This window comes from Puma concolor, chromosome B3 (assembly GCF_028749965.1).
Source record: "Puma concolor isolate L17-30 chromosome B3, mPumCon1.1.hap2, whole genome shotgun sequence".
Lineage (NCBI taxonomy): Eukaryota > Metazoa > Chordata > Mammalia > Carnivora > Felidae > Puma > Puma concolor.
The window spans coordinates 148,976,372-148,998,661 of NC_141672.1; the positions used below are offsets into that span (position 1 = coordinate 148,976,372).

The window sequence follows — 22,290 nt, forward strand, 5'->3', positions numbered from 1 at the left end:
GCTCAGCACACAGAAGGTGCCTGCATGAGACATGTGACCACCATCTGTCTGAAGACTCACGGGAACCACACCGAGTCTCCCAGAACACCGGTCTCTGTGACTCCTACACGTCCCTCAAAGCCCAGCACAGACGCTACCTCCAGAGCTCACACCAGCACGCACCCGAGGTGAGCTTCCCACAGAGGCGGGCGCACTCCTTTCGTGTCCCTCGTTAGTCTGCCCTAGCTGCTCCCGCGGGCCTCTGTCCCCAGACCTCCACCAGCCCCAAACCCAGAAGCCCCCACGCCTGATGGAGCAGGACCCCACCTGTCCCTTCCCCTGGACCCCGGGACGCTCCCCACCAAGCCTGTCTCTGTCCCCAGGGCTCAGGACTGTCCCGCATTAATCGGTCCAAGTGAATTCATTTCAACACGTGCTCACTCAGGGCCCACGCTCCCGGCAGGGGGCGTGCTACTGGGGGAGGGGCAGGTCTCAGGCCTCGTCCCCCAGCCACATTCCCCTACCCCTGGATCCCAGCCCTTTGCTCCCCTGGTAAAGGGTCCCCGCCCATCAAAGCACACCCTCACCTGCTTGGACTCCGTGACCTTCCTGGAGACCTATCTCGACTTACCCATCCAAACAAAGGAAAAGGGAACGATGCCACGCACACACAAACGTTTGTTCACTCCCTTGACAAATAGTTACCGAGCGCCAACGCGGGCCAAGTGTCGCCGTTCGCACACAACTGGGGGAGACGTGGTCTCCCGAGACACTCCCAGTGAGTTGTCTCCTTTACAGCGGCGACAACCAGCTAGAGTCAGATTCACAATTACAATCAAACTACGAAATACCTGGTTGAAGAAATCCTCATGCATCACAGAAACTTCCCAAAAATCCGGTCAAAATTCTAAAGGAGCTCTTCAAAGCATAGCACAGAAATTCTGAAATTCATCTGCAGTTTAACCTACAAGATTCTGAACAAAAAACACAAGGCCCGGGGCTGTGCCCTACGAGGCTGGGAGGCGCGTGACAAAGGCCCGCGCGGCCAGCAAATCGAACACAGAGCAGATACCAAATGTCGCACTTCAAGGAAAATCAGCAGGGAAAAGACCTTAGATATTGAGCGATGGCATCAGGACAACTGGTTAAAAGTTTGGAAGAGATGAAAATGGATTCAAATTTGATTCACGATTTGAATGTACAACAAAAGTCATTTAAGTCACCAGGAAATGCCTAAAGGATTAAAATCAAGTTTGTCTCTTTCTGCCTCTGGCGACAGGAACCTCATAGATGGAAGGGCTGACTTGGCTCGGCCGAGCGTCGGCAAGAATTCGGGGGAAGGTTCCCGCCGAGCCGTGAGCCGTGAACCGCGCCCCCGAAGCGCCCGGGAGGCCCCGAGGGCCCTGCGCGCCAGGGAAGAGCCCCGGACTGCGAGCCACAGGGACAGACGGACGCCCGGGCGGAGCGCGTCACGGGGCTGATTCCTGTCCAGGCAACAAAAGAGCCGTGGCTACTGCAACATGCCCGTAATCCTGGACCGCAGAGACCTTTCTAGTCCCGAGAAGGCCTGCAAAGGAAACGTCTACGTGTCCCCTCCCCCACTCATGCTCTCTCTCAAAAATAAACATTTAAAAAAAAACAGCCTACTTTAGACTTTCATTTTTTTTAATATGAAATTTGTCAAATTGGTTTCCATACAACACCCAGTGCTCATCCCAACTGGTGTTCTCCTCAATGCCCATCACCCACCCACCCCTCCCTCCCACCCCCCATCGACCCTCAGATTGTTCTCAGTTTTCAAGAGTCTCTTACGGTTTGGCTCCCTCCCTCCCTTTTTTCCCCTTCCCCTCCCCCATGGTCTTCTGTTAAGTTTCTCAGGATCCACATAAGAGTGAAAACATATGGTATCTGTCTTTCTAGACTTTTATTTCAAAGAATAGTAACATCTGCATTTGCTGCGCAAAACGTGGGAAAGGAGGAAAAAGAGGGAAACGAACTTGACCTTGCGGGGTGCGTCCTCTCACGCGCTCCTCGTGCGTAAACACACGCCGGAAGAACACGTTGGGCCTCTACGTGATGTGCACGTGGGCGAGGGGGGGGAGGGGGGTGCGCTGTCACGTGAGCACGGGCCACGTGCCACACATCAACCTGAACGCTGGGCACAGGCGGCCAGGGCGGTATCACCCGCTGAGCCCGGGCTCGCGCACGGTGCCTGGAGCCTCACTGTCCGTCCACCCCCCACCCCCTCCCACCCCCGTGCCGCGGCGTGCTGTTAGGCAACGTGTGCAACCGGCCGGCGGGTGGCACGGGAAGGGAGGAACCGACCTGCTGAGCCGGCTCTGAGGGTCACAGGAGGTCGCGCACGTCCGGCTCAGAACGGGGCCCCACAAGCAGCTCCCTGGGCAGCCACGACCCGCGTCCCCTCCGCCACCCAAGACCTCGCTGGCTGGCCCCGCCAGAGCTCCAGCCCGCGTCTGTCCCTCGTCTATCCCTCGAAGAGGAGGAGGACGACCGCGCCCATCTCCGCATCTCCCCGCGGCACCTCCCGAATACTGACACGGTGCACGTAAAATCCGGAGCGGTTCGCGCCAAAGGTAGCTTCCGCGCCAGGGGCGACACAGAGCAGGGTCCCAGGGAGCACGGCCGTCGGTCCGCAAGGTCCACTGGACGCTCTCAGCCACGACTCTGAGCTGAGCACGCGACTTGCGGACCCACTGCGGGGAACGACGGGAGCGCCGTGCGCGACGCACGAGGCACGGAAGACAGAAGCCGCTCTCCAGCCTGAGGGTGTCGCCAGCTCTCCAAGGTCAAGATCTATCCAGCTCCCGGCTCGCGCTCCCTGGCATTCTCCTGGCTCATCCGCCTCGGCCCCCCGCGGCAGCAGCGTGCCCCAAAGCCTCTTCTCACGCCCGCCCGGTGAGGTCACCCGCACCCCAAGCTTCAAGGCTCTGATGGCTTCTGCGGGCCGTGCAGTGCGCTAACCGGTCCACGCCTCACCCCGCTCCGCGGAACGGCAGCCCTCCCCGCACCACACGCAAGCAGAGCCCAAGTCGGCTTCCACAGCCCGCGCTCCGCCTGCCCCGCCAACCACCTGCGAACTCCGATGCACGCCTCAAGCCCCGGTCCAGACGTCCCACCTGCCGTCCTTGGCAGGACCGGTCTTGCCCTATGTGACGACACAGCATGTCGGTCGGGCGCTCAGAGTGCAGACCCTGGGCTCCTCCCCAGAAGGTCTGGGCCCACCCACGTCTGCAGGGCGGGAAGAATCGGCGTGATCACCAGTCTCCGAAGAGCCACAGAAAGGAGGGTGCGCAGAGGGACGGACCCGGTCTGCACCCCTCCGGCCACGTTGCTTAAAAGGACACGATGTCAGCTTGTCACGAGGAAATCTTGTTTCTTAAGTCTGGAAAAGGCCTAGATCCCCAAGGCGCATCTAAGGTAATTCTTCCATAAGGAATAAAAAGCACAAGAATATTGTAAGTGGTCTGATGATACAAGACTCAGAGGAAAAACAGACGACAACCCAAATCTGATAAATAACTTTCGGTTCCAGATTTTCTTCTGAATGTTTCGAAATCACGAGCCTGGCCAGGATCTCAGGAGATCTGGCCCCGTACCAATGAAACAGATGTAGTTGTTCCCTGGGAGGGTGCCGAAGCCTGAGTCCACGCCAGTGGCAGACACGGAGAAGGGCGTCCGTGCGGGCCCTCCGGCCCCCGGAAAGCAGACGCGTCTGCACCGACCTTCATCCTCTGGCGGGTGCCACGAGCACACACCTCCTACCTTTTCAAACTGCTAACTCGAAATGAGCATTTTCATGTTAGCTATGAAAAAGATTACATGAGTTGTGGTCTGCATCCTGTTCAAAGGCTGGGCAAGAACCCAGACCCCACCTCCCACCCACTCGGGGACACAGACACCAGAGGGGTTCCCCCTTCACCACTCAAGCACCCTCTTTCAAAGAGCAAATCCCCTGAGACAGACCCACCTGTCAGCTGACATCTTTCCAGCTTCAACGATGTCCCAGAGATGAGCAACCGAGGGCAAGGGTCAAGGAAGGAAGGCCCAGACAAGGAACGCGGCAAAGCAAATGCACGCTCATAGATGAGGCGGCACCACAGATAAGGGACCGTGGGGGGCCGGGCCAGGTGATGGACTTCGCCAAGAAAAGGGCAAGGCCACTCTCTGGGTCTGCCCTCCCTGCAGGAAGTACGGAAGCCCGCCAAGGCGCTTTCTGTTTCAGAGAGAAAGGGGCACGTGGCCTCCGAGTGGCCACAGGGCTGCATTCCTGTGGCTCCCTATCAGCTCTGCTGTTGCACAATCAGGGAGAGCCAGGGTTTTATGGACTCAGGAGAAATGCAGACTGGAGCCACAGCCAGCAGCCCGTGGACAGCCCCGCACCACCCTGCCTATGATGTTTCCACACACCACACAGCACTGCGCTGTTCCGGCTTCAGTTTTTAACTTAAAAGTAGGACACGGGAGGGGCACACGAGTGGTTCAGTCGGTTAAGCGTCGGACTCTTTTTTATAAAATTTTTTTTTAATGGTTATTTATTTTTGAGAGAGAGACACCAGAGCATGAACAGGGGAGGGGCAGAGACAGAGGAAGACAGAATCCAAAGCAGGCTCCAGGCTCTGAGCTGTCAGCACAGAGCCCGACGTGGGGCTCGAACTCACAGACTGCGGGATTGTGACCTGAGCTGAAGTCAAACACTCAACCGACCGAGCCACCCAGGCGCCGCAAGAGCCAGACTCTTGATCTCACGGTTCTTGGGATCAAGCCCCGCATCTGGTTCTGTCCTGACAGCACAGAGCCTGCTGGGGATTCTCTCTCTCCCCCTCCCCACGCTCTCTCTCAAAATAAATAAACTTAAAAAAAAAAATAGGACACAGGAATGAATGACTTAATATGAAGTTTTAGGAACTGGGGCTTGGGAAGGGGAGGCTCCAGGCCCCACACACCAGAGACCCAGGGGGGTCAGGGGAACGTGGCACCAGAGATCCTGCCCTTTAAGCGAGTTTGCGAGCCATCTGGGAGGCATGATGATTTCTAACAGTCTTCTGGGCAGAGCTGGTGTCTCAGGAAAGTGTTGGGTGGCTCCCCTAGGCCACTCTGTTACTCACCCTTTGCTGGGTGAGAATCTGGGGGCTCTACAAGTCCTTCTGAGCTCCTCGGTGGAGTCGATCACTAAACCGCACCCCCCAGAAATACCCCCAGGACGCTGGGCAGCACTACTGGCCCAGGAGACACAAACCTCAGGGCCTGGGGGAATTGGGGCGGGGTGCCAGGCCCCAAACCACTGCTCGTAGAAACTCAGAATGCAAAGCAGATGTGCAGGCAGAAACCACAGGGCGTCAACCTGAGGGGAAGGGGCTCACGCCTCACTGGTCTCCGTCCACACAACTGCTTCCAGTCGCACAGAAAACCATCAGCAGCCCGGCCCCTCTGGACTTCACAGCCAGGGGGAAGGCTCAGTCACGATCCGGAGGACGGCAGTGGTTCCCGAAGAGAGGCCCCCAGAGCTGCAGCGGGAGGGCTGGGGTGACGGAAAAACATGCGGATTCCCAAGGTGCACTCCGGCCTACCAACCGAGTCAGGATCCCCGGGGCAGGACCGACAGTGTGCAGAAACAGGATCTCAGGAGGCTCCTTTCCTACATGCAGTTTGAGAACCACGGTTCCGAAAAAGATGGTTCCTTTAAACAGCAGATTTGAAAGAAAGACCACCGGGACAGGGTCTGCGGGGGCGCCGGGCACGGCTCCCAGGCAGCAGAGGTCTGTCCCCCTCTGGCACACGCCTCGTCCCGGCCGGGAGACACCACCGCCTCACTCACTGCTAAGGCAGCCCCATGGGGAAGCTTATCGTCCACACCGTCCATTTCCAAATCTCCCGTGGCTAATCCTCTTAAGCCTAGGCTGCAGCACGGATTGGGTACGGGGCGGTTCAGGTGTCTGTGCACCACCCGCTACACGCGAGCCGAACTTCCTACCGATGGATTAAAGTCGAAATACGAAGCAAGTGCCACAAACTGCTAGGTTTAGATGATGACACATCCCTCGTGTGTCTGGGGAAGACTCTAGCGCCCAAGCGGCTGCTGCCCCGCTACGGGACCCCAATCCCTCACTCAGCCCCCGGGGTCAGGGCACGCTGCCCTCTGAGGGCCTGAGCAATCCTGACTCGGGGATAAATGACCCTTAGAGCAAAAGCACGTCATGACTTCCTCCGACCCACAGAGCCACTGAGGACAATGCCCCAATCACACCTCAGAACAGGACAGGACAAGCTCCCCGAGGCCGGAGACAGCGCCTGACTCTCACCAGGCGCCCATCACGGCCTCGCTCGACAAGATCCGTTAGGCGAAAGGCTGACTGACCGCGTCACTCCTGGAAAGTCAGGCCACCTTGTCTGCAAGCACAGTCTTTCCTCGACATCACAGAGCTGAAGGGACAGGAAAATCGGGCCCACTGCCTACAAATAATTCCTATAATGCAAGGTGAACACTTCTGACGGCACGGCCTTGCCCACCCCCATCCACCACCAGGCCTGCCATCCGACACTCAGACCCGTTCTGAGGGGGGGACCGAGCGCACACGGAGCACTGCTCCCTTCTGGGGGGCCTGGGAAGGGCCAGAAGTCTGAAGGACTCGGCTCCGGACCCCTCCCCACCAGATTCTGGTTCTCCCACAAAATCAGCCTGGGAAAGGTAAGCAAATGACTGGGAACACGTCCCGCTGGCCCAAGAGGAGCTCCGTCTGTGAGCAGCTACGCAATCGTACCAAAACCCAACCACTCCCCGGCCGACCTCCTGCGGGGAGCCCTCGATGACCGTCACAAGGTCTCCCCAGTGCCGCAGTATTCACAGGATTATCACACGGACCACAGACGTCTGGCTCCGGGCCACATGCAAATCGGTCCTGCACATACAGGACCCCTCCTGTTCGCTTACTCTGGGAAGATGCCACCCCCGCCCCCCAGAATCAAGACACCGGCAGGCATCCCACCTTCACGCCCAGCGCTGAATCCTGCAGCCAAACACGGCTTCTCTGCGAAGGTTTTCCAAAGGCATCAGGTGCTGGACTATTTTTCAAGTCCCAATACTATAGTTTCTTAAATGCATGGAAAAACTATCGCCACATCTGCAGGAAAAGCATAACCTTACAGCACAGCAGATGCTCTCGAGGCACTCGCTGATGACCACACAGACACTGCGACAGGAGCATCCGGTCACACTGAGCGTCTGCGACACGCCTGCCACTCCCCTGAATGCTGGGGAGGCAGTGCTCCCAGACAGTCTCTGCCCGCGGCCACGTACCCTGGTAGGACACAGCATCGGCGCTCCAATACCCGAACGGGACTGGACCCACCTCCAGGAGCGACAGCACCGAACCTCTGTCTGCTCAGGGTTTTCGGAGCAGCCTGGTGAGCTACAGCTTATCTGGGAAATTGTGGGATCCGCAGGCTCCCCAGGGATGGTCCTGGCCTCTTCCCACCCAGAGGGCCTCTCACGTCACTGACCGCTGCAGGCCGAGTATTTAGGGGCTTAGGGGGCGCGAGTTAGAAGCGTCGCCATCCACACTGCGCTCACTCTGTGACAGCTGAGGACTGGACCTCGGGGATGTAGGCAGACGCCCACCCCGGTGTCACCCAGATCCTACCGCATAAACCTCTAAGAGAAATGATGGTTCCGAATTAAGCCCCACTTCGAGAGTCATTTCTACAATAACAGGGTTCTTTGCTTTCCTTGGAGGAATTTCGCTCTGATCAGACAGGAAGACTGAAACCCAGCGGCTGATGGGTAAAGGCGCCCGAACAAGGACACCTGTCCGCCCCTCCGAAGCCTCCGTGAGCTGGCACTTGGTGTCCACACCTCAACCCCGGACGCGTTCGGCCCTCCTCTTCTCGGGGAAACGGCCACGTCCAAAGGGGAAGGAAACTGGTAACATGCATACGAGCAGAAGTGGAACAGGAGAGAATTTGGTGAAGGTGGATTTGGGAATGTTCTAGCAAAGGCAGTCCACCGGGTGGGGCAGCTTCCCAGACCCCGCTGCCCCCGAAATGCGGTGCTTAAGAAGCACAGGGCAACCGTATCTCCAGTCTCACAATTCAAACCTTCCTGCCAGCGTGGGACATAAACGCTTCAACCCTTACTACGCAGACTAGATAATCGTCCAACGTACCTAGATGAAAATATCAGACACGACCCAACCACCAGTGTAGAAGAGGAAAAAACAAGGTTGAACTCCTGCTGAAAACTGCTGGTTCCTGTGGCCTCGGCCCCAAAGGCCTCCCCTGCCAAAAGCTGTGCCCCCCCATCTCCCTGGCTGACACCTGGCCCTCGTTGGCATTCCCCCGTCATTCCCTTCCCCCTCCACCCCTGCAAGTCTTTCCCAGAGCCCCCCCACACACACACTGGGACCCCGTCCCCTCCACAGTGTGCAGCACTGGTTGGTGTTATCCATATCTCCCCACACTCCAGAAAGCCCCACAAGGACAGGACTTGTTTTGTTCAGCTGAGCCCCCAGGGCCTAAGCAGAGGGAACGAGTGAGCGGACGAGAAGTGCCCCAGGCCCTCCTAAAACAGGAGGTTCAAGCAACCCCAGCCCACCGCCTATTTTCATACACCTATGAGCCAGGAGTGGTTTTTACACTTTTAAATGGTTGGGGGAAAAAGACGAAAAGAACATATTTTGCGACGTGTGAAAATCACATGAAATTCAAATCTCAGTCCACAGATAAAAATTATAGAAATGCTGCCACGCTCGCTTTTTGGTTGTTTCTGTCCCATGAGAGCGGAGCAGTCAGAGAAACAGCACGGTTATGAGACCTAAAATATTTACTCTGTGGCCTTGTCATTAAAACCTTCCCCCTCCAACTACACCAGCTCCTCAGAGTCCAGCCACGGACGTGAAACACAACAGACCGAAAATCGGGACCGGCCGGAATCGGGGTGAAGCTCTCTGAAGAGCGGACGCCTGTTGTATTCGTGGGTGCTGCACGCCAGGACAGTCAGCTCGCCTGAGGGGTCTGGCTCACCCTTCTAGAGGGCCGAGGCCTGCCCCCAAACCAGAAGGTGATCCCCTTCTATGCTTTCACTCCACAGACGTCTGCCTGGGCACCTACTCTGCAGGCAGCGTCCGCGAGGTGAGGATACAAACATCAGGAAATGGGGTGCAGGCCACGCCGTGGATGATGGATCAGAGGAAGCCACGGTGACATCACACGATGACACAGCACCTGCTTCTTAGGGGCTTATTAAGTGGGAGACCGAGACGAACCCATGAGAAGTCAGGTCTTGATAAAACAGCTAAATGACACTTGAAGACCGCCGAGTGGACCTCTAGGGCCCGACAGCCGAGCAGAACCATTCAGCCCAGAAGGCCGGTTCAGCGCCTCCATTCTGTGTGGGACACACCAGGCTCCCCCGAGCTAACACATGCCTGTCATTAAGCTGCGAGGGGTTTCAACACCAGAGAAATGTGCATCCTTCCCACAAAAGTGCGCATGCCTGTGTAGTTGCGCGTGATTCAGAAACCGACACCATGTCCGTTTGAGCACCAAATAGCTCCAAGAAAGGGGCCCAGGGAGGGGATGCATCTGCTGACAGTCTGGTGATGCCCGGAGCGCCCCAGGCTGCAGAGACCTGGCGGAGGAGAGGGGCTCCTGCTCTGTTTTACCCGCAGTCAGTCCTCCCTGCGCGCCAGCTCGCTCCACAACTGTCCCCTGCACTGGGGAGAAGCCTCCAGCACACCAGACTCGCCGGCCCCAGAAGCATCGGCCTCTGCCTGACCACTGTACCAACTTCCAAGTGCAGAATGTTCCCGGTGCCTTTTTACTACATGAAAAAGGCAGAAATCAAATGCAGTAAAGGGAAAACCACTACACCTTATCTAATCCCAAACCACTGGTATTCAAAGTCAAAGAAGGTACACTTGTCAGAACAGATAACACAATTAGATATTCTGCATTTTGAACACTCAACTATTCCCGGAGCCTCTACTTTCAAAGAGGATCTGAGTCTAGCTTCCAATCTCAGGCAAATCACAGCCCCTCTCTGGCCTCCATTCCTTGTAAAATCTGTAAAATAAGGCGCTGGATCAGATCCCTGAATTCAGGAATAGAGAAGTTTAGCAAGAAATTCCAGTATCAGCTTTCATTAAGACTCAAGCAGTAAAACGTTCTGAAAAAGCCAGCGAAACCACAGCTTTGCCAGAGAGGGCTGACAGATGCTTTAAAACAAGAAACACATGATAACACAGTACGCAGACTGCTGATTTTTCTCTTCCTCAACTCATCCGTCAAAAGAAATGGTATCTGCAAAATGATACCCAACCAGCCGAAGCCGAAGCCTCCTCACTAACCTGAGGCTCCCCTCTGCAAGTCAGAGGCTCCCCCGTGGCCGAGGACCCTGAAACGAAGCGTCAGCACTTACAGGAATCAGTTCTTGGACCTGAAAAGTGGGAGGAACATAAATTACTGATTTCCACTTTTACCACCACAGAAGTTTTACGCCCGCAGCTCAAAAGTTATCACTATACGCTAAAATTCCTCCTCCAAGTGAGCCCCTACTCTGGAACCCGGCCTTGCCTGTGTCTCCGTTCCCACGGTTTTTGTAAAGCAGACCCTCAGCTTTACAGATTCGTCCCAGTCGGTGATCCACATGAAATCCACATTAAAACTCATTTCCTTCTTTAAAATACTCTGCATGCACACAAAGGTGGACAGAATACCGTAAGAAGCACGCTGCACCCACCACCCGTCCCAGACGTGAACACGGCAAGGGGTAAACTCCATCCTGAGTCCGGGGCTCGTCACCCCACGCGGCTCCCCACTCAGCACACAGACATCTGCGTGACCTTTCTAACCGGTCCGTAAACGGTACCGTGTGTGTGCAACCATTCCGTAACCTTTTCTTGCTCAGTTTTACGAGCCAAGCGTGTCGACAGCTGTTTCTTTACGTTCACTGCTGCATAATGCTCTGTTACGTGACCATACCATGTACTTGGCCACGGACACTGCTTGTTTCACGTGGCTGCCGCGTGGCGCCCGCTCTGCGCCAGCCATTTCCCACGACATTTCCCGGACGCTCACAACTCGAGGAAGGGGAGACTGAAAAGGACACTGGGACAGACGGGTGGCGTAAGCCGCCCAGCACAAGCGCACGGCAGACCCGGGCGAGTTCCAGACCACTCACCTCTCCCACCACAGTCTTCAGGCTCAACCTCAAAGCCCCACTCAGGTCCACACCAACATTATTCGCATTTTTCTAAACGACAAACCTCATAGAGGACTCGGAAGTCCTCTAAGACAATCTGAAAGAGGATGCTCTATTTCGTTCTTCAACAAACAATCCCACAGTAAATGCATCTGACGCAGGGCGGTCCACACGCAGTGAGGACAAGCCTTTCTCTGGCACAAGTCCGGGTGCTCCTGGAGTCATTCCCAAGTTTATACAAACGGTTTCTAAGTCAGCCTGAGCTGAACTGCAGCCCTGCCTGGCTTCCTCTGGAGGAACAGGCCGTCTGCACCCACTTGGAGCGGTGTGGAAGGGCCTGGAAGAACCCAGGACGCAGAGTCTGCTTGAACCGCAACAGCTGAGCTGCGGCGGCTCTGAGAATGGCTCCAGCTCCAGCTCCAGCTGCTGCCGGCTCGGCTCGGAGGTCCGGCAACAGCTGTGCGCTCACCAGGCCCAGGGACTCCGCAAGGCCCCCGCCGCTCTGCACTTGGCCGGGGCCCGCGCAGCCCTGCTGCTCCGCGACACGGAAGACGGTTGAGGGTGGGGGCTCGGGGGAGGGGGGCGGGGGCCGAGGCCAGGAAGGAGATGCGGACTTCAGCAGGAGGGCCCCCGGGACCTGAGGGCGGGGAGGCCCGTGTGTCTCCCACCCCGTCTCGGCTACAAGATTAAGGAAGCCTTGCTCGGGCGGACCCGGTTAAAGCAACCCCTTCCCACCTCTCCCAAGAAAACAGGCTCCGCCACTTTCGGGCTGTGCGACCCCGACAGAGCGCCCCTGCCCGCCAGGAGGGGCTGCAGTGAGTGACCTCTAAGGGCCCCGCCGCCCCCGACTGTGTGCAGCGCGAGGGCAACCGGCGGATCCCACTCAACCCCACGCCCCACGAGGGAGACGCACCGTTACCCCCACGTTACAAAAGAGGCAGCGGAGGCACAAAGGGGTCGTAACCCAGGCCAGTCAAGGAGCCCTCAGTCGCGAACTCCCGGGAGGGCGCGGGGAGCCCAAGAGAGCGGCGGGGGCGAAGGACGGGTCCAGGCACTGCGCAGCCCGCAGCCCCAAGCCCGGGTCCGCTGGGCCCCGGGGCGGGCGGGGAAGGGAGGGACGTGGGCGCCAGGGGCGGGGAGGGCCGGGGACGCCCGGGACGGGGGCGGTAGGGGAGGGGACTCCAGGGACGGGCGGGCGTAGGGGAGGGACGGGGGCGCCCGCGCCGGGGTCGCCAGGGAGGGACGGGGACGCCGGGGGCGGGGGCCGGGAAGCGACCGGAGGGGCGGAGGCGCGCTCCCACCTTGAGCACCGTGACGGCGCCCGCGCTGTGCACCTGGAAGTGCGCGGGCGGCTCGGCGCCGGGTTCGGCCGCGTCGTCGGGGCCCTGGTAGCTGAAGCAGGCGTCCGCGATGTCTAGGTGGCCGAGGGGCAACGCGTCCTGCGGGCTCTTGAAGTAATAGAGGTAGCAGCGGCGCGCGTCGAACACGAACCAACGGCTGCGGTAGCCGCGCAGCGGGCCCTTGCCCGACAGTTTCTGCAGGTAGCCGCACAGCCGCGCCGGCCCCGCCGCCGCGCCCTCCCGCTCCTCCTCCTCGGCCCGCGCCCCGGGCCCCGGCATCGCCGCCCAGCCGCCCAGCCGCCCAGCCGCCGCCGCCCCGGCTTCGCGCGCCCCCGTCAGCGCGCCCCCGCGCCGCCCCCGCGCGCCCCGCCCCGCCGCTGCGCACGGCCCGCGGGCGCGCAAGGCCGCCTGGGACTTGTAGTTCGCCGCCCCCGCCGCCCCCGCCGCCCCCGCCGACTCCGTCCCGGCCCCAGCGAGCGTGGCGGTCCCCGACCCGGCCCTGTGGGGAGCTCGCGTCTTGCGCGGGGGCACGAGGGCCGCGGCACCTGCCCCGGGCCGCCTGTGCGCGCCATTCGCCCGGGGCCCGCAGCACCTGCGGGAGGGGCCGGGGTGCGGGGAGGCGGCCGACGGCGGGAGTTGGCGGGGGGGGGGGGGGGGGGGGGGGGGAGGCGGCCTGGGGAACGGTCGCGGAGGGCGGGGCGGCCCGGCAGAGGCCACGACCGTGCAGACCGGCCGCCGCCAGAAGAGAGGAAGCGTGAGAAACGACGAGACCCTGCCGGTGGCGACAAGGTGGACCCAAGGCCCTCGTGTACAAACTGAAAAACACACAGAGACACAACGTCGGAGCAGAGAAGAATCTGGCGCTCGCCGGAGGGGGGCGGGGATGGGGGTGTCCAGGCTTCCAGGTGCAGCTCAGGGAACAGTCGGTGCTGATGTAGCAGCGACACCGGCGGGTCACTGTCGTGCACCTGAGACCAGTGGAGCACGTGTGCCAAGTGCACTTCCGCTGAAAGAGGAAGGTAATAGCCGAGTTTCTGAAAGAGCCAACTCAAAGCAAATACCGCGCTGTCTTCCTTCCGCGTTTTTTTACACAGGTCCGTTAACAGACTCAGTAAAAGGCGGAAAGCTGAGCCTTCTGAGATGGGCAGGGCACCACCAGTTTCCGGGAAAAGAGAGCTCAGCCAGCCAGACATGCCCCCTACCTTCACTGTCGCGGGACATAGCTTTGGTGGGCGCCCCCCACCCCCACCCCAAGGATCTGCCCGGCGTGGCCCCCACCTTCATGCCCTGGGTTCTCTTGGAGCACAAAACACAGGTGTTGAGGGTGATCTCTGGAGCCAGACTGATGGGATCCGTCTTCTAGCTCTGCTACTAACCAGAGGTGTGACCTTGGGCAAGTTACTTAACCTCTCTGAGTCTCAGCTTCTTCACCCGGGGAATGGGGATAATACAGTTCGTACTACTGTCCTTGTGAGGGTTACAGGAGAAATGCACAGCAAAGTGCTCAGCACGTGCCTAGCACATAGTAGGCCCTCCATAGGTCCCAGCTGTCGTTACTATCATCGTGTAGTGAACACGACTGTCCTAAGCAGCGTCTGAGAGGGCAGTCCTGCAGCAGACCAGCCAGCATGGGGGAGGCGAGAGCAGGAGTGGGATGGGCCACACTGTGGAGTCGGGGAACCAAGTTCCATCTGGGCCTCGCCCTATGGGTGAGAGGGGCAGTGACTAATGGGCTTGCAGGGTGAGGCGGCAGTGTGGGACGCGACCGGGAAATCCTATGGGAAAGGGACCAGCTGGGAGTGCTGGATCCTACTAGATCCGCGTGGCTGCAGGAGGCACAGGGAAGAGCAGGGGACAGCCACTGTCCTCAGCCCTGTGGGCCAATTCTGCAAATGTGGGGCGGCCGTGGCCTGTGGCAGAGACAGAGTTCTGCGAAGCATGAGGAAGGCCCCCTCCCAGGAACAGGGCTGAGCTCCCAGGAACAGGGCTGAGCCCCCAGCCGGACAGACGGGACCCGACCCGGGTCGGCCTCTGTGACCCGCCGAGCGTGACCGTCCCGCACCAGAGCCTCCACTCCCTCCCACGTCACCCGTGGGGGAGCAGTGGTGCCCTGTTCCTTGTGCGGGGCCACACCCCACACCGCAGCAAACATGTTCAAATGCCCCACGTCCTATGATAAACTTTGCTCTAAAAACCTTTGAAGGAATTTTTATAATTGTGATCTTGATGTTGTCTGACCGTGAGGAATCCATTTTAGTTTATGTTTGACGAACAATTTCTTGGCGATGGTGGTGTCTGTGTGGGCACCCTGGCGAGTGAGAGAAATCCAGCCTACACATGGTTTTCCAAGGGGGTGACATTTTTTAAAGTTTTTTAAGTCATCTCTACACCCAACCCAGGGCTCAAACTCATGACCCCAAGATCAACAATGGCTCGCTCCACCGGCCAAGCCGGCCAGGCGCCCCAGGAGTGACATTTTTATGATTACTGTGATGCTGACATAATGTCACGCTTTGTAGACATCTAATGAAGTGTTTATTAATTTGGATTTTGCTCCTCTTGGGTTTTGGAGCTCGGGTATATTTGTCCTCGGCTACAGACAGTCCGTGGGCCCCTTGAAAGCCACAGAGCCAGGCACCGGGCCTGCAGAGTCTAGGGAGCGAAGTGCCCTGTCCAGGCCCAGAACGTGGCCCTGTGCGGGGAGTGGGGAGTGCTCAGCCTCACCCCGAATCCCCTTGAGGGGCCAAGTGGCCACAGCATCTCAGCAGAGTCCCTGGGGAAGTGGCCGGAGCCTCCAGGACCAACCCCAACACGCTCTCGACGCCCACCCCCCCCCCCCCAGACCTCTCCCAGGCCACTGGCCCTGCACACTGTCTCACGGCCGCTCTCCCGTGCTGCTTTTCCACGAACAAACCCCGCGTTGTGTCAGGCCTCGTTCCTCAGGGCCTCAAGCTGAAGGGCTGCAGGATGGAGCCCCTCCCGCGTCCTGCGGCACCTCCCCCACCCTCCATGTGCACAGTTTTTACAGTTTATGTAAAATGCTGAACCAGACCCTCCCCCCTGCGAAGGCCTTCCTACATGGAGACTCTGGGGCCAGTTCCCTTCTTTTCTAACCAGCACCCCCCTCCACCCCCTGCCTCTGCTGGCTCCTGATTTCTCCCTTGGAACCCTTTTTTGAAAGGACATTTTGCAGTTCCCAGAGTCTCTGAGATTGCATATCAATGTCCTGTTGGGCAGGGGGTAGCCTTACGCGGCCTGCATCCCTCCCCTGTGTGTAGGACAGGCGTGCTTGGTGCCTCTTGGAGCCCAGTGACCAGAGGAAGTGGCCAGCCCAGGAGGAAGTGGCTGCTGTTTACCGAAAAGGGGAAATTTGGGCAGTGAACTTGCTCCCACATGGCCAGCCTCTGGGCAAGCCCCGGGAGAGCACACAGCCAGTGATTCATCCTGGGCCCGTTTCCTTCGAGAGGGATGGGGTGAGAGGCCCAGCCACGCAGAGCCTCTGCGCCTCTCGGACCCCAGAGATGCCAGCCAGCCACAGGAGGAGCTCGTGGTCCAGTGGGGAGTCCAGAAAGGAAAGTAGGCTTCACCACCTGGCATGCTGTGTGTCCTTAGACACGTGTGTGCCCTCTCTGGGCTGCGGGTACGTTTCCCACCCATACCACGAGGGGCCCTGTCCTGCCTGCTAGGAAATGATCAGTGGCCCGAGGCACAGCCCTGAGGCCTGTGGTCTTCCTCCCGTAGCTCCCTGGGCCAGACGGCACAGATGGGGCACCCCTGTCCCTGAGGCATAGAGCACAGAGATGGCTCTATTATTTGGAGGTCAGGCACTGTCTCGGTAGGGCCTTGTTAACCCCAGAGCATGTCTGGAGGAAGCTGTCCTGGTCGGGGAGGGGACTGAAGCTCACAGGCCAGGGGGCGGTGCCGGAGAGGGAACAGGAAGAACGGGGCAGGCAGGCGGCAGAGCAGAGGCTGCAGTGACCAGGGAACAGCCCCCTCCCCACCCCACAGGGAGACCCCCTCTGGGAAGAAGGCTGTCCACATGCTCCCACTAGGTCTCGTGCCTCCTGCCCTGATAGGGCCAGTGGGAGGGGGCCAAAGTAAGGGAGGGGCCGTGTGACTCCGGGCGTATCACCCGCCTGCCTGTGCCTTGGTTTCCTCATCTGCAGGATGAGGCCAGCTGTGGCGTTTACCTCCTAGAGCTGTCGTACAGCTTAAGTTAACAAACGTGGAGTGCTTGGCACAGCGTCCAGTGCTCAGTGAGTCCCCAGGGTGGTGGCTACTTCAACAAGTCTCCAGCCCCGGCTCCTTGCCTCCACCTCCCACGGGTGCTGGCCCCGGGCGGGCGGGGGAGCCGCAGAGACAGGAGCCCCGCCAGGGACCCTCTGAGCCCGGATTTGCAGACTCTGGCTTCCAGGAGGCCTCGTTTCCCTACCAAATGGGCAGGCAAATCTCCACACATTGTGGTTCCCTTTCCCAGAGGGCGGGCACCTGGGGCGCTGGCCACCCTCCCAGCCCCGGGGGGGGGGGGGGGGCCAGGGCACCAGGGCTCAGACAGGCGGAGGCCCGGGAGCCCGTGGAGGGCAGAGGGTTGGCAGGGGCTGGGGCCTGCACAGGAGTTAGGGGGAGTCACACAGCCCAGGGAGCAGGTGAGGACTGGACCCCGGTGGGGCAGGGAGGGAGGCCGTGCCGGCAGAGGCCCTGGGTCCTTCCTGTTTCCTGTCCTGCTCCTCAGCCTGGCTCTGTGCTCAGGACTCGGGCCCATCTGCCTTCGGGGCTCCTCTCCCCAGGCCCCCTGCCCTCAGATTCCACCCCCCTGCTCACACAACTTCTAGGCACCGAATTCTCTGCCTGTGAGGCCCGCCTGGGCGGTGGGGGCATTTCAAGTGACCACTCGAAGAGGGGCTGTTCGAACAGAGTTCAGACACCACCCTGATTCAGTGAAGGGGCCTCCAAAAGGAGTTTAAGAGATGCTCACGCAAGCCAAGCACTGAGGAGCCAGGAGCTGGGAGGGAGCCCCCTGAAGACAGGGAGCCCCCTGATGACAGGCAGTAAGGACACCCCGAAAGAGCCTATCTGGACTTTCTTTTGTATTTTGAAGTTTGAATATATTGGCTAAATATCTATTAATTTTGATTCGATGCATTGTTGAGGTGCGCACGGAATTTGAGTAGCAGGGCAAGAGCCCCGGGCGGGGGCAGTGGCGGGAGCAAGGGGGGGGGGGCGGGCAGGCGGGTGCAGCGTATCTGTCTCTAGTCCCGGGTCTCAGTTTCCTGTCTTCACAGTGGAGACAAGCAGGCTCCGTCGTCCACCTCTAGTGCCTGAGGCAAACGTGAAATCGTGTGTGCTTGTATTTGACGTGCCTGGCGCACAGTAGGGACTCAAGCATCCTTACAGACCTGCTGTCGGGCTGTTGTCCCAGCTGTGGGGGAGGGGGCAGGTGTCCTGTGTGCCAGGCCCCAGGGCAGCCATCTGGCCTCCCAGGCAGTAGCACAAGTGTTCTTTTTTTTTTTTTTTTTAATGTTTCTATTTTTATTTTTGAGACAGAGACAGACAGAGCATGATCGGGGAAGGGGCATAGAGAGAGAGACACACAGAATCCGAAGCAGGCTCCAGGCTCCGAGCTGTCGGCACAGAGCCCAACGCGGGGCTCGAACTCACAGATTGCGAGATCATGACCTGAGCTGAAGTCAGACACTTAACTGACTGAGCCACGCAGGTGCCCCACCATCGTTTTTTTTGTTTAATGTTTTAATTATTTTAGAGAGAGAGAGACAGAACATAAAAGGGGGAGGCGCAGACGGAAAGGGAGACACAGAATCCAAAGCAGGCTCCAGGCTCTGAGCTGTCAGCACAGAGCCCGACGCAGGGCTTGAACCCATGAACTGCGAAATTGTGACCTGGGCCGAAGTCAGACGCTTAACCGACTGAGCCACCCAGGCACCCCAACAAGTGTTCTTAACATGTGCTCTTAGAGCCCTGCTCTTGCTGGTGGGCCCTAAGCTGGCCTCGCACTGGCTGTCCCTTACTCAGGCCTCACGAGCACACAGCATGCAAATCCTGCAGATTTTCATTTTTGTGCCGGGCTCAGAGCTCCTCACTGGGGAGGCCAGATAATCTATAGAGAAATTAACTCGTCTTTGCCATGAAAACTGACAGTCGACGGGGAAGCCTGCTGGTCTGAGGGGGTTTCCCTTCCCTCTGGGTGGTCAGGAGCCCACAGCTCGGTGGTCAGGAGCCCACAGCTCAGTGGTCACGAGCCCACAGCAGGGGCTTGTGGAGCAGGTGCGCTGGCCGTGCCCTTAAGACCGTGGGAGGCCCGAGGCGCTCTTTGGAACCCTCATATCACTTCGAAGCAAATGTGTCTAATTTTGTAATGGCAGTCACATTTTACATGATAAACTGTAAACATATACACACATTTCTTTTGCTTTGAGCTTTTGGGAAAATATTATGTTTGTGAATTTGCTTTGGAACGATTTGGCTTTGAGAATTCATTGAACTGACAATTGGTGATGATGCCTTGGCAGTTTTCCCACACACTCGGGGACTCTGGTGGGGTCAGATAATCTGACCCCCAAACCATCATCGAATGCGATGAACCTTCCATGAATATTCCATCGCATAGACGTTTACTCACACACGTATTCATTGTGACTTTACAACTTGCTCTTGGGACTTCAGAGCCAGTACTGTTTTGGGTTGGAGGTGTTCCCTCATTCGGGTCACAGACGTTTTTGGTTTTTTTGCTTTTTTTTTTTAATTTGTTTTAATTAAAAAAAATTTTTTTTTAACGTTTATTCATTTTTGAGAGACAGGGCATGAGCAGGGGAGGGGCAGAGAGAAAGGGAGACACAGAATCTGAAGCAGCTCCAGGCTCCGAGCTGTCAGCACAGAGCTGGACGTGGGGCTCAAACCCACGAACTGTGAGATCATGACCAGAGCCGAAGTCAGACGCTCAACCAACTGAGCCACCCAGGCGCCCCAGGTTACAGATGTTTTTATAGGCCCTTGTCAGGTTCCCAGTGCTCGGCCAGCGTGCTGTGGGTACAGCCGAGCTGCCCGTGTGGGGTGGGAGGGTGGCCGGAATGGCATCTCTGGGTACCCCCCCACACACCCCAGTAGCTGTGCAGAAACAAACTTGCTCAGCTGCACCGAGGGGCCGGAAGAACTCGTAGTGACAGTGGCGACCCCTCCGGAGCCGCAGCAGCCCCTCCCCCAGTTTTCCGTGCAAGCCAGCGGCCGCGCAATGACTAAGCTCGAAAATATTACCCATTCATCTACCCGTTCGTCCAGTGATACCGAGCGTTAATGAATCCAGCCCTCAAAGAAGTCAGTCAAGTTGGCGACATCTATCCGAACTCCAGATGCAAGCGCCCTCTGAACGGCGGGACCCCTCTGGCGGGAAGGCATCCGTGGGTGTTCTCACTCTCGTGCAATCAAGTCCGTGCTGCAAATAGGAGCGTCTTAGAAACCACCAAATGGCCTCCCGTGGGGGCGGGTTACAAAACTTACGGTGCGAGGAAACCGTAGCTGCCCCTCGAGTCCTCTTGCAGCCGAGCTCCCAGGTACAGAATTAACGTGTTTTACAAAGCAAACCTCTGGACATACACTAAGCACCGTGTAGACCCTGCCCTTTATGTAAGAGAGGAGACATACATACAGACTTGGTCGTGCACAGAGAAACCCAGGAAGGACGGTCAGGAAAGGGTAGTGCCTGTGGGGTCGAGGAGGACCTGGGCACAACGGCATTTAATGCTTGGGGGGAAATGTTTTTATGGATACTTTTTAATATATTTAAAAAAAAATTTTTTTTAATGTTTGTATTTGAGAGAGTGAGAGACAGAGTGTGAGTGGGGGGAGGGGCAGAGACAGAGGGAGACACAGAATCCGAAGCAGGCTCCAGGCTCCGAGCTGTCGGCACAGGACCCGACGCGGGGCTCGAACCGACTAGCTGAGCCCCCGGCTCATAACCTGAGCCGAAGTCAGACACTCGACCGCCTGAACCACCCAGGCGTGCCAACTTTTTAATATTTTTTTTTATTTTTTAAAGGCATGTGGGTGTATCATGCATCGGAATAATAATTTAAAACATGCCTGTTGAGCGTCTAACCGTAGCCAGGCCCGTTCTCGGCACAGAGGAGAGTGGAGACTGAGGCGGACAATTTGAGAAGAAAGAAAACGGCCTGTTTGTTCTCCACCCCCTCGTGTTAGGGAGCAAATCCGTGCCCACTGCCAGGACATCAAGGGTGTGAGAACGGCCACGCGCATGACCAGGATTCCCTGAAAAGGCCTCGCTGGCATCCCGTCCCCGGTACGTGGACTCACGGAGGGTTGGTGTGGGGTCCTCGGGCGGAACGGCCGGGCAGACCTGGGGGTGGCCTCCCAGGAGGGCGAGCTAGGCCCCCGCAGGCAGGAGTCACTTCCTGGATGGCCCATGAGCATCCTGGGTCCTACGGGAGGAGCATGACCCGGGGAGGAGAGCCCAGCGCGGGGAGGTTTTGATCAGACAGACAGACAGACGTGGCTTCGGAAGACTCCCCAGCCGACAGATGCAGCTGCCTTCCTGCTGCCCCATCACCTGGACGGGCTTCTGAGTCCCCAAACCCTGCTGGGTGGGCTTCTCCCCTCCGTCCTTGATAGAGACGCCGAGCGGGGAGGTTAAGCGCCCCCTCAAAGCCGCAGAGCCAGCGAGGGGCCAGGGTCCTAGGCCCGTCAGTGTGACCCTAGAGCCTGTGCCCCTCAGGGCACCCCGGGGAGGGGGACTGTAAGGGGCAGGGCCACACCAGGGTCACCTCTGTGCCTGGCCCGGCCCAAAGGTAAGCACAGGTCAGGGCGGGGTGGGGGTGGGGGGCAAGGCTGAGCAGTGGGGTGCGAAGCACCATCAGAGATCACCCACCCCAGTCCTTCGGGGGGCTCCTGATGCCGCCAGACCTGGGCCCGGGGTTCCTCTGAGCACAGACACAGGCTCCCGGCTGTTTGCCTGACTTGAGGACCCTGGCCCCGGCCCCTCTGTCACAGACCGCCTTTGTCTTCTCATGCAAACGACCAGGTTCTGCTCACCACGGTGCCCTGCCTGAAAGGGAGGCGGGAAGACAGAACCTGATGGAAAATTGTAGAAACACATTTCTTTGCATTTGAATACTTGCAGGGCTCCGCTCCGGCGGTAAACCCCAGCTTCCTTCACCTTTGCTGAGCCCCGGGCCCCCTTGGTGCCCGGTGAAGGCCGCACGCTTCTTCTCGGAAAAGTGTTTTCAAACACACGTAGTAAAATACGTAGCATTAGGGTGGAGATCAATTACCCTGGAATAGTGTTGGTGAAACATCTGTGGTGTAGAAACGCCGTGTTTCTTTATTAGCGTGTTAAAAAACGCGATCCGGCGTCGGGTCCAGCTACTATCCTTTTGACGGGACGAGGAGAAAAATGCAGCATCTCCACATGTCTCCAGTAGCTGGACGTGCATGTCTCGTCATTTCTGTTGGTGACAAAGTCACAGGTGACATGAGCACGAATGAGCCTTGTTCTCTGCACTAGTCATGGGAGAAATTGCTGAATTTCAGTTAGAGATTAGGGAAAATAAAGATATAATCCACACCCCGCCCCGCCCCCGCCCCCCGTCCCCATGTAGAAAATTTTCGTCCTTGGGATTTCCATTCTGAGCCCAGTATTTTCCAGGCTTGTATCTGTGGCAGGAGATTAGAACTGCCTGCGTGCCTGTGTCGGTCCCCGGGCCCCCTGGCTGGAGCCTCGCTATCAAG

At 58.3% G+C, this 22,290-nt stretch overlaps 1 protein-coding gene across 4 annotated transcripts in view; it reads right to left on the reverse strand.

The window, feature by feature from the left end:
* Nucleotides 1-12,844, reverse strand: part of TBC1D2B (TBC1 domain family member 2B) — a 66,286-nt gene extending 53,442 nt beyond the window's left edge. The window contains exon 1 of one of the 4 annotated variants that reach the window (XM_086711774.1): nt 12,496-12,844. In XM_086711774.1, the coding sequence (XP_086567900.1) occupies nt 12,496-12,813 (318 nt within the window). In that variant the 5' untranslated portion in view covers nt 12,814-12,844. Of the gene's footprint in view, nt 1-10,340; nt 11,149-11,173; nt 11,687-12,107; nt 12,273-12,495 lie in introns of those variants that run through there. The other 3 variants (XM_086711776.1, XM_086711775.1, XM_086711777.1) reach the window with 3 other exon arrangements.
* Nucleotides 12,845-22,290: the final 9,446 nt, after the last annotated feature.